Source organism: Gobio gobio (assembly GCF_949357685.1).
Source record: "Gobio gobio genome assembly, chromosome: 15".
NCBI lineage: Eukaryota > Metazoa > Chordata > Actinopteri > Cypriniformes > Gobionidae > Gobio > Gobio gobio.
In genome coordinates this window covers 41,277,383-41,289,595 of record NC_137108.1, presented here as the reverse complement: position 1 = coordinate 41,289,595, position 12,213 = coordinate 41,277,383, and the positions used below count along the sequence as shown (strand labels likewise).

Below are 12,213 nucleotides of genomic sequence, written 5' to 3'. Positions count from 1 at the left end.
TCGTGGATTACAGGCAGAGTGCAAATATCAGTGCCGACAGGTCGACCGCACAGCAGACTATATGTACAGATGAAAACCGCAATTCCTAATACAATACTGACCAGAAGTAGGCAATCGATCAAAACCGAATGGTCACGTGACCAGAGGGATACCGCAGTGTGTGAAGAGTGTCATGCCGTAAACAAACATCTACCAAAAATCAGAAAACTGCGATTATGGGTTAACAACAGCTAGTCTACATAAATGCTATTTAAGGAGAATGTTGTAAAAAAAAATTCAACATTGCTTCCTCCCTAAATCTCATTAATTCATCGAAGGAAATATGTTTAGTCTTACATTCACACATCTCCAGGTTATTTTTGTTGAGAATATTAGTTCAGTCACTTGTAAACCGCGACGGACATTTATTTAATCTGTGATTCTTTATTCGACATAAGTTCTTACGTTCGTTTTATCCACCTCATTTTTAAATATTGTAAAGCATTTAATTTTTTTTTTTTTTTTTGTGAATGCAAGAGACGGCCGAATCATCATCGGTTAAATAATAAATAGAAGAAAAAGTGTGCAGTTCACTGTAAAACTATTTGCACTGCAAACCAGTGTTTATGATTAGGATAATTAATTATGAACAAACGTTCGTTAATAAAAATAAAACAAATCGTTATCTGGTCTTTAATAATGTTCTCACCTCAAAACATTAGCACAAAAATTGGTAACACTTTATTTTACAGTGCCCTTGTTGCATATACATGTATTTACCATAGTAATAACAGTAATTTATGCATAATTACATGAAACTAACCCTAAACCAAACCTAATCCTACCATAACCCTAAGTGCAAGTAGTTAATTAATATTATACACGGTAACAATGACACCTTAAAATAAAGTGTAATCCAAACTTTATTTTAGAGTATGTGCACAGGGTATGTGTGCAGTCTGGGTAATATAAGGCGGGTTTGGGGTAGGTTCAGGGTTTGTACCTAGTTATTATTACCCAGTTATTTTAATCACTTTAACTCACAACCTCTAATGATTTATTACTTTTATATAATGATGGCAACATCAACCTGTCCTCTTTTGTGAATTTTTACGAATATTATAAACCAGTTATTTTAATTACTATAATAAGTACATATCATGTACATGGGGAACAGGACTGTAAATAAAGTGCTATCAAAATCTTTCATGGAACTTTTTCAATTCCATTTTTGTAAATGTTACTACTTGTTTAAAATCATTCAAATGTAACATTCCCTTAAAGTTAGAACAACTGATTTCGAACATTCAGAAATAACGTTTTCATAACGTAATGCTAAAGTAAGCAAAACATTCTTAGAACATAGGCTGTTTTTGTTAAAAGAACTGTAAATGGTTGACACCGGATGCCTTGCACCAAGACCATCTCTGCTTGCACATTCAAGTTTTTATTTTGCTATTACATAAAAAAATAAGGTGGATAGGCGATACGCAAATCTGTTCCTGACGTTTTTACGAATGCAGCATGTATCACAAAAAAGCCAAGCACCCAAAACAATCCGCTAAAATCACATTCCTTACGCTTAAGAGAGAATTATATATAACATGGGAGGATGACGATGGGGAAATGAAAGAATTACATTCGGTTGTGAATATGGGGGGAAATAAACTCATTTGAAACACCAACAGGGACAAACTAAGGCCTCTTACGCGTTACAAAACAGAACTTTGCACATTTCATTTTCTCTCGTGTTGTTACGCTAGCACTTTACAACTAATCGACCATATTTGTCTGTAACATCGCATAGAATTATTTTTTGACCACATAATGTTTAAAATGTCATAACTCGATCTTTAACAGACTTCTTTCTGTTGACGTAAGCCAGACTTTCCCAATCATTTAGCCAGCTTAAACCCCGCCCCTTTCTTCCAATTGAGTGCAAGCTCACATTCAAATCAGCCTCCATCCAATCAACAACCGATCGATAGGATCAGAATTTTTTCATAGCACCTTCAACTACTCAATCTGAAGTAGAAGTGTGACCATTACAAAAGCGTTGGTGATTGCCATGTGCTGCTACGACCTGGGACGGATGCAGAAAACATGAAACGGCGCTTCTGTCTTGTAGTGTGCGCTAGGCTTGAGATGGATTCCGTAAATTTAGGAAGACGATCACAGGACAGACAACTCTAAAGCAGAAGAAAAGTTCTGCCACGCTCTCCACAACCAAACATTAAAACCGAAAAATACTACAATCTCACATTTCGCTCTGAATTATATGACATATGTACAAAATTCTCTGAGAAAAGGTGACCGTATGAACAGGGCCGGATGATGCTCTAGTGATGGGGACATGGGGGGATGTTTCAAACATGATTGAATCTTACCAGCCTACGGAGCTGTCCTTCGATACATGCGGCACCCTTGAGTGAAAGATCTTAAAACATTTGTACATCGTTACACTACAAGGAATCGATAAACATGTTTTCTCATGCATACAGCAGTAGGTTCTACAGTGGCAGCGTGCGTTCAAAACAATAGTTAACTTCCTGCTCCTGCATGAGCTTCTTGCAACCGGGCAACAAGGGCACCAATCACAAGACAGCATGTGTTTGGAGGCGGGCCAGGCTGTGTGTGGGGTCACGAGAGGGGGCGGGGTTTAATGAGGGCACGAGTGGCTGCTGTTGTCTCTGTATCTGCTCAGCACGGCTGCCATTCTGGGTTTGTATCGTGATGAAATCATGTTCCTGAGTCCTGTTTGCGAATGACAGCACTCCTCAACATCCAGGGTAAGACGGCTCCATGCCACAAATACTGAACAGACATCGGAGACCACGCCCAATTCTTCCGTTCACTAGTCCGTTGTTTCTCCATTTGAATTCCTTATTTTCTTACTGGTTTCATTTTCACATTCATACAAAAGCAGAGGAAAATCCTTACGGAGTTTTGCAGACCAGTTTCGAGGAGTTCTTTTATATTGACGTTTCCCACAGCTGAAACAGAACAAGCACAGACAAAATTAACACATGCTAGTGAACAGCTAGTAAAAAATACACAACATTGAAGCACTATTCTTTTATCTATGAGGTTAGCTATATTCTAGTGTACATGTGTCAAACTCTGCTCCTGAGGGCTACTGTCCTGCAGAGTGTAGCTCCAACCTGCTCCAAAACACCTGCCAGGAAGACCCTTATTAGATGGGCCAGGTGTTGCATTTGGGTTGGAGCTAATTGTGGCCCTTAAGGAACTGAGTTTGACATCCCTGTGCAAGTGTTGCTGAAATTGACTTATTAGCAGATAATACACTTATTAAAATGTATAGGCACATTAAAGGCACAATATTTAAGATTTTTGGATATCCAAAAACCACTAGAACAATGTTATATATTTTGTTGACTTGTGTACTTAGAATATCCCAAATGTTTACAAGAATGTTTAAATCCAGAGAAATTGGCGATTTTAACCAGGACACAGACTGTGACTGCGTCACCTATCAATGACATCATACCCGCGTTACCCTCGATTTCCGTTTTGTTTTATTTTGTAGAAACCATGGAAACACCAAAGACGCTTTAATATATTATGTGTTTTATTAGACAGGTGAGCAACTGTTTGGATACAATCATCAACAGAAAACTAACTGTTAAATAGCTTTAAGGGTTAGTTCACCCAAAAATGAAAATTCTGTCATTAATTACTTACCTCCGAAAGACCTCTGTTCTTCTTCGGAACACAAATTAAGATATTTTAGATGAAATCCGATGGCTCAGTGAGGCCTCCATTCGCAGCAATGCAATTTGCACTCACAAGACCCATAAAAGGTACTAAAGACGTCGTTACTAAGTCCATCTCACTACAGTGGTTCTACAATAATTTTACAAAGCGACAAGATTAGTTTTTGTGCGCAAAAAAACCCCAAAATAACAACTTTATTCAACAAGTGCTTGTCTTCCGTGTAGGCCTTTGACGTGAACTCACGAAGCACCACGACGCATGCGAGAACATGACGTAGCGCCGGCGTTCGGGCATCCAGGAAATGCACACTTTAGCCCCATTTTGACCACTACGCCAAGACCTAAAGCACGATCAATGTAGAATTCAACAGCTTAGATACTGCACGTCTTCCTCTGTTTGTAAACAAAGCTCCTCGCATCCGGGTCATGTGTCAGAACGCCGGCTCTATTCTCGCGCATGCGTCGTGGGGCTTCGTGAGTTCACGTCAAAGGCCTACACGGAAGACAAGCAGTTGTTGAATAAAGTCGTTATTTTGTATTTTTTTGCGCACAAAAACTATTCTCGTCGCGTCATAAAATGATTGTAGAACCACTGTAGTGAGATGGACTTTGTAATGACGTCTTTAGTACCTTTTATGGGTCTTGTGAGTGCAAAATACATTGCTGCCAATGGAGGCCTCACTGAGCCATCGGATTTCAACAAAAATATCTTAATTTGTGTTCCGAAGATGAACAAAGGTTATAAGGTAATTAATGATATAATTAAAATTTTTGGGTGAACTAACCCTTTAACTCAGTCTAAATAAGGCATAATAAGCGCTTGTCTCTCAATAGCAATCGCTCCAGCGGCCTTGTTCCGCTCCAACGGTTTTCAGCCCCACCCTGCTTCATACTACAGTAACATCAATAAATCTTTAATACATTAGCTCATCCATGAATATGATTTCTGCCCCAGTCCCATCGGATTCTTTTAAGGTAAAGACTCCCATGATCCCGCGAAATCAAGGCGTCTTCAAGCTACGCCTTTGTTTTGAATAAGCGACCTCTAGCTGCGAAAATTACATATTGTGCCTTTAAAAATAAGTATTTGAAATACACAGAGCATCAAAAAGACACAACTCAGACTGCTGAATTCCAGTCAAGCCAGTAGAGATGAAAATAGTGTGCATGCTTATTAAGATTATTCTGGTAAACTGCGGGCAGTGCAAAAAAGAAGGCCTCTGAAGTGTTTTTATTGATTTGACCAGTCTTTGGCAAGAACCGCTATACAATCAGATAACACCAAAGCCTGTCATTTTCTTCTTAAGAAAAAAAGACATTCTTACATTCATTTTCATAACTTCTTTCTTAAGAAGATTTTCGTAAATCCAGCCTCTGAACTCCTGTCAAGCCAGTCACTATGAAAAAAGTGTGCCCGCTTATTATGATATTACGGTAATCAGCAGGCAGGGCAAAAAGACGGCCTTTGAAGTGTTTTTGAACAGCGAGTCTTCGGCTATAACTTCTATGCATTCAGATAACACCAAAACCTGTCATTTTTGTTCGAAGAAAAAATAAGATGATTTTAAGAAAATATTTGAGAACTTCTTAAGCATGTTCGTAAGAAATACTTCTTAACTTCTTTCTTACAGTGTTTTTGTGAATTTAGTTTACTTGTTACTAAGTGCTTCATATGATCAGTGGACAGACCATCGTAAAAGCTCTACATTTCATGCTTATGCTTCTGTAGCTGCTATCCCACATTACAATGTAGTAAATGTAGTGTGATAGACGAGACCATTGAGAAACAAAAGAGCTAAATCATAATGGGAATCGTCTAAATATTTTGATCCTGAATACCTGCAATGTGCTGCATGACGATAAAAAGAGGCTGACGTATGGTAAGTCTTACCCTGGCACTCTGTCTGTTGGCCTTCCTCTCTTCATCTGGAAGGGGAGGCATGGGGTAGGGGTATCTCCGGCTGGATGCGATGGAGCCCGTTGAAGAGGTGGGCGATTTGGCCGGTGACAGCGTCCTGTGGGATCAGAGAGATCTGACATTAGCACTGAAGTGTGTGAACTGGTTAACAGCGTCAAGATCCAGAACAAACATGGAGCTGTCACCTTTGACCCCTTGAAGAGGTCAGAGGGAGTGTTTCCACGGCAAGCCATCATCCAAAATCACTAACTTCATCAGTCCTTGCCACAAAAATACCCACTGGCTCTTACTGGCGAGTGAAGCTGGGCAGATACTGCAAGCACAATATAGTGCTTTTGGGATGTTTAACGAACAAACATACCCGGCGTCATGTGGGCTTACAAACATGGCGGACATGATGAGGTGATCAGGACAGACGCAAGTGATCATCATCAGAACGAATATGGTAGCCATATGTTGATGACATCATAGAGTGCAAAAGCGAAACACGTTAAGCAGCAGCCGGCATGCAGAGAGGGGACACTGAGTGTGAGAGGGACAGAGCAGTGAAGGAGGAATACAATACAAAAAATCATACAAACACAAGAGCTTTAGCTACAATCAATGAATCTGGTTTGGTCTTTTGATGTAGGTACACAGATGCACAAATATAAGAACCTACACAGAGCGAGTGAATCTCAAAGAAACACATCCTAGTTTGTTTTCAGTCCAAAATCAAAATCAAAAGACAAAAATAATTATTTAATTATATAAAGGCTATATATATATATATATAGGTTCATTTTTACGACCATTACAATTATTGGAATTGTGTTTCCCACACATTTCACCCCCAAAGTCTTGAGATATTTGACCTTTAAAAAAAATTAAAAAGTATAATAATTGGTGAATTGGTAGTCATTTTAAATTGTATTACAGTGAAAAAACTACTGTAGTATTTTTTATTTAAATGAGAATTGATTAAAAAGTAGTACAAAAATTTGTATACCTGCTTTACAGTAAAAAATATATATAATTAAATGTATTTATTTGCATTACTGCAATGGGAATTTTGGAATAAATGTTTTTATTTGTATTTATAATGTTCAAATAATGTCATAATGCAACAAAAGCATTAATGTGGGCCTAAATATGTGAAAAATAATTTCTTATTTCTGTTGATTTTGGGGTGAAATCTGATTTTGGTTTTGTGAGATGATCATATGAAAGGCATTCCTGGATACTTGCATCTCATGGTTATTGATGTTAACATCAAATGATCTACTGAATAACAAATGCCTTCCATCTCCTTTGAAGACAAGTGGTCAGTTATACGACTATATTGTGACATATGATTGGAAGATTTCTAAGGATAAACGTTAAAGATTCATGATTACAAAACTCTGGATGTTAATCCTTGAAATTATAGAAATGTCCATGCACTGCTTTTAAAAAAAAAACATTGCAGTTAAATTTCTAGTGTAGCCGTTTATGACACGTTGAAATGGAATAATACACGTTTAGAAGATCAAAAAGAAAAAATAAGTTGAAATGAATGTTTGTTTTTGAGACGATCTGCCAGCGAGTGCTCTTCAAACCCTAACGCTCAGCTCTCATCTCTGAAAAATAATATTTGGTCAGGGAAACAAAAAACTGAGGAGGGAAACTGATGGATAGGGGACATATATGATGCAGTCTGATGTTATTGTACCTAATAAAAGGTCCTTCAGTGTTTTTATTCACATCTTCTACCCATTTAGTTACATAATACTCTGATTTGACGCAAGGGGTTAAATACCTGCAGGAGGAGGATGGGGAAGGAGCGATGGTGAACAGAGAAAGAGAGAAAGGGAAGGGCGGGGGGAGAAGAGAAAGAACAGGAGAGATAGGAGAAAGAAGGAAGTTGGTAAAAGACAGCAGCAGCACTGACATTCTTTACGGTCCAAGATGCAGGTGAGAGATCAGACAGCAGCTCAGACTGCTACACAGATATCATGAAGCTTTTTCGCATTGTGGCTGGTAGAGGACGGAACAAAATGAAGACTCTATAAAACACAGCTGCTAACATCAGCATCCAATTGACCTAAGTTCGCAGAAAAATGTCCAATTTGTCATAATTTACACCTTCTCATGTTGTTGCAAACCTGTAAGACTTTATTTCTTCAGTGGAACACAAAGCAAAATGTTCCCTTCCATACAAACGACAAAAACAGACATGAAAATGCTGTTCTTTTGAACTTTCTGTTCATCAACATATCCCCACAAACAAAAATTAATCACTGTTTCCGCAAAAATATTAAGCACCAATATTGATGATTAACTGTTTTCAATATTGATAGAAATAAGAATTGTTTCTTGAACACCAAATAAGCATATTATAATATTAGAAGGAGCCTTCGTGAACATAACATACTTTATTCAAAACCATTAAAAACTTGGTCACTATCACCAGACCAAGCTCAATCTTTTTTAGTCTGGGGAGTCTGCTCTGTATTTTCTACTGCACAACAGACATGATCAACTGGCAGAGTTCAAATGACTCTGTACGCAATTGGATAGTCCTTCAACCAATCAGACCAACGATCCATCGCTTCTCTATCCGTCATCGTGTTAAACCCACCAAGAGCGCGCCAGGTGGATAAGCCGGTTTGCGATTGGTCCCCGCAAATTTGTTTAACGGAAGCAGGATAAAAAAATTTACAGGTTTCCAGCCTGAGCTGCAGGTCGAAATCAAACCGCTGGCAGATCGGGCTGGGTCAAAAACATCTTACCAACCCCAAACTTTTAAGCAGTAGTGTATATATTCAAACTAGTGTTGTTTGGTATCACTGACATCAAGCTGGAACAATTCTTCTATTCAATTCAGTCCACATTTATTTGTATAGCGCTTTTCACAATACATATCGTTTCAAAGCAGCTTTACAGAAAATGCATGTGTCCATCATTACAATTTAGAGTGATCTTTTATCAGAGGTGACTGTCCAAATGATGAATTTCAGAAATGTACGCTGTTAGCTAACAAAGTATTAATTTAAACAATGTACTTCAACAAGCTCATTGAAGTAATGAATACATGTTAACAATGAAGCACTAAGGGTGAATATGTGAATGCTCATTAGATTTAAGACCTATGACTGAGGTTAAGGCTATCAGTCAAGAAAGAATTTCGATCTCTTCCTCATATGGTCTTAGATGTCTTGAAATATAGTGCATGAGTCTTATGGACCACTTTCATGATTCTTTTTTTGGCTTTACAGCCTCTGGTCACTGAATAGTTTAGTAAAAGCGTCAAGATTCTGTTTTTGTTCCACAAAAATCGTTGGCAGATCGGGCTGGGACTTTCAGAAGACAGAAAGTCATTCAGGTTTGGAACAACATGAGTTTGAGCGAACTATTCCTTTTCCACAACCATCAAGCTATTCAACGCTAAAGCACATCACAGAAGTGCGATGCCGCTTGCTAATGCATTTTTGAGTATGTCTTGCTTGAGACTTAAGCAAATATTACAAAATTAAGTAGTAGTATTTGTGTAGGTCAGCTGAATGTTGTTCTTGTTTTAGTTGTAGTCAGTTTGTCACATGCGTTTGAAAAAGGAGAGTTCAAGTGCAGAAACAAGCCTCAAGCTGAAATCAGAATCCGAGTGTATCTTGTGTTTATACAGATGAAGACGTGCAGGTCAGTTTTGGCGTGCTGTTCGTTCCAGATATTAAACCAATGCACACCCAAAACACACCAGCATTTACTATAAACACAGAACAAATGTATCTTGGACACACTGCGGCACTAATACATGGCATAGAGTTTAAGACTCCATGCAAAGTCTGACATCCACCCTATGTTTTCACATCACTCACTGTACGGTAAAGAATGATATCATGTGATACAGCACTATGTCAATACTGAATCTCTTACTCTGTGGAGTTGGAGCGAGGACGGAACTTCTTTCCCTTGAGCTTCTTACGGGTACCTGTGATGTTTCCTGTAGTGACAGAGGAGACGAACATGTGATATGAATGCTAATGCAAGCTCTGTCATTTAGAGCTGATGCGTTTATGGATGCGTTACCTTGCCATGAGTTGCTCCTGGGCCGTCCGTTTTCACAGACGTCAGAGATGTGCTTGGCATCTGGGATTCTTTCACTCCAAGAGTGAGAGAGACCGTTAGACCTTCAGACCAAAGAACAGAGAAAAGTTCATGAAATGCAGTTACAGAGATTAAAGGGGTTCTGTATGAGGAAAACAAATGGCTGAGAGACGTCACATGGGTCATTCCTACTAAGCAGTACATTTTAATCTTCCTATCTTAATATTTTGGATAAAACATTAAACTCACTATTATTAAAGATAGAAATCATATTATCTTAGTTAGCTTTAATTATCACAAATTCATAATGAAGTGAACACGGGGATTTTTTCTCATGTCTAACAAGGAAAACTGGCAATATATTAAGCAATATTGCAGGGGTTTCTTAATTTTTCCTTTTTCGAATCAAAATGTCTAAGACATCAAGTTCTTTAAACCAAATATTGTTGTAATTTATAGTATCATTTTAAAGGTTTTCCATGAGTCTTCAATTTCAGTTTTTATTCAGTTGTTAATCTTTTGTAAACAAAAGTCATATTCCTTAATGACATCACCATCATCCAAGTGACATCATGTATTTCTTTAAAGTTCTTTCTAACTACAGTATATTCATTCAAACTTTGCAGAGATATACTGTGAAGCAGGAATGATCCGCATCACTGTGATGAGCAGAACAAACACACTGAGATGAGCGAGATGAGCATGAGACCATGGAGATGGGACACCATGAAGACACTGACTTACTTACTGCCCCAGCATTAATGATACAAGAGCCTGATAGGACTTTAACAATAACCAAGAGAGAGACAAAAAGACAGTTACAGCATTTTGAGCAAATAGCACAAACCGGAGAACCCATCAAGGAAGCAATAATAACCTGCACGTCTTGAATAAAAACGCTGGCACACTTTATTTAAAAAAAAGAGTCTGTGCCAAATAAAACAAATCAAATTATTTCATACTTTTATTAATATAGCTCAGAGTTAAAAGCATGAATTAGCCCTTATAAATTAGCCCTTCTAAATTATAAATAAAAAAATCTCTCCTTAAGAGATCTCTTTAATCTCAGTTGTATTTCCTAGACAGTAATAAGACTAAACAAAACAAATGGTGACTTTGGCTCTGAGATGTTTCTCCCGAGGAAAATGCCCCATAAATCTCATGCGTCTCCTCTAGAGTTTCAGAAGAGATCACAATGTCTCAGACTGTTTTCAGATTTAGGATACCAAAAGACTACAATCAAAGGTCAGAGATCTGACTATGTTCTCAGACATTAGACATTACTCGTCACTTTTTTACAACTATCTGTGTCTCTATATTACGTTCATAACTCAATGCTATGAGCTTTTGAGCTGTCAAAGTAAAGTTTCCTATTTGTTTTTAAAGTAAACATTCCACTGTAGGTTAGTAGAGCAGGCAAAGCGATGAAGATGAAGATGGAGATGAAGCACACCTGAAGCCGAACAGAGAGATGTTTTGGCTGATGGAGGGGATAGAGGGTGTGAAAGAGCAGGTGTTGATCTGGAGGTGAGACAGGTAAGCAGACCTCTTCTTGGAGCTGCTTCCAGAGTTTGAGCTCACGCCCTGCGGCATGTCACTGTAGAGGGAATCCGCGTCTCCAGGCTTCTTCACGTAATCACCCGGAGGCATTTGACTGACAAACAGAAAACAGTTTGATCTGAAAACTGGTTCACCAGCAAAAATGTGATAACTTAGGAAAATATATACACTACCCTTCAAAAGTTTTTTTTGTTTTTTTAAAGAAATTAATACTTTTATTCAGCAAGGATGCATTAAACGGTTCAAAGGAGACAGTAAAGCATTTAAATTGTTTCAAAAATTTCTAATGTTTATATTTTAAATAAATCTAGTTTTGTTTTTTTTACTTTATATTCAGGAAAGAAACAATGCATCAGTTTCCACAAAAATATTAAGCACAGTACAACATTGATAATGATAAGAAATGTTTCTTGAGCAGCAAATCAGCATATTAGAATGATTTCTGAAGGATCATGTGACTGGACTAGAGTAATGATGTGCATCACAGGAATAAATTATATTTTAAAATGTATTCAAATAATAATAATAAAAAAAGAAATATCACAATATTACTGTTTTTACTGTATTTCCGGTCTAATAAATGCAGCCTTGGTGAACATAAGAGACTTCTTTCAAAAAATGTAAAAATCTTACGTACCCAAACTTTTGAATGGTAGTATGCATGCAATATGTAAGGTAACGTTCATTGTTCAAATCCTTAATCAGAAAGTATGAGCATTAATAACAGCCTTAGAAATAATTCAAAACGTTTCACTCCTTCACACAACACATAAAAGCACACTCAAAATGAAGAGAAAGCTGGACAAACCGACAGAATCTTCGGTGAACTTCAGATTCAACATACTGACGCTGTCTGTAGCTCCTTCATGGGTCGAGAAAAAAACCATTAACAAAATAAACATCAAGAGAAAATCATTATAAATAACAAATCTATGCATGTAAAATTCCAGTTTAAAGGGA

General features: G+C 37.6%; 1 protein-coding gene across 1 annotated transcript in view; it reads right to left on the bottom strand.

Moving 5' to 3' along the window:
- Positions 1-505: 505 nt before the first annotated feature.
- Positions 506-12,213, bottom strand: part of adam22 (ADAM metallopeptidase domain 22) — a gene marked incomplete at its 5' end in the record, with an annotated part of 77,498 nt that continues 65,790 nt past the window's right edge. Inside the window, 6 exons of the mRNA XM_079837189.1 lie at positions 506-2,972; positions 5,605-5,728; positions 9,523-9,589; positions 9,676-9,776; positions 11,147-11,347; positions 12,062-12,115. Coding sequence (XP_079693315.1) covers positions 2,952-2,972; positions 5,605-5,728; positions 9,523-9,589; positions 9,676-9,776; positions 11,147-11,347; positions 12,062-12,115 — 568 coding nt within the window. The 3' untranslated portion in view covers positions 506-2,951. The remainder of the gene's footprint in view (positions 2,973-5,604; positions 5,729-9,522; positions 9,590-9,675; positions 9,777-11,146; positions 11,348-12,061; positions 12,116-12,213) is intronic.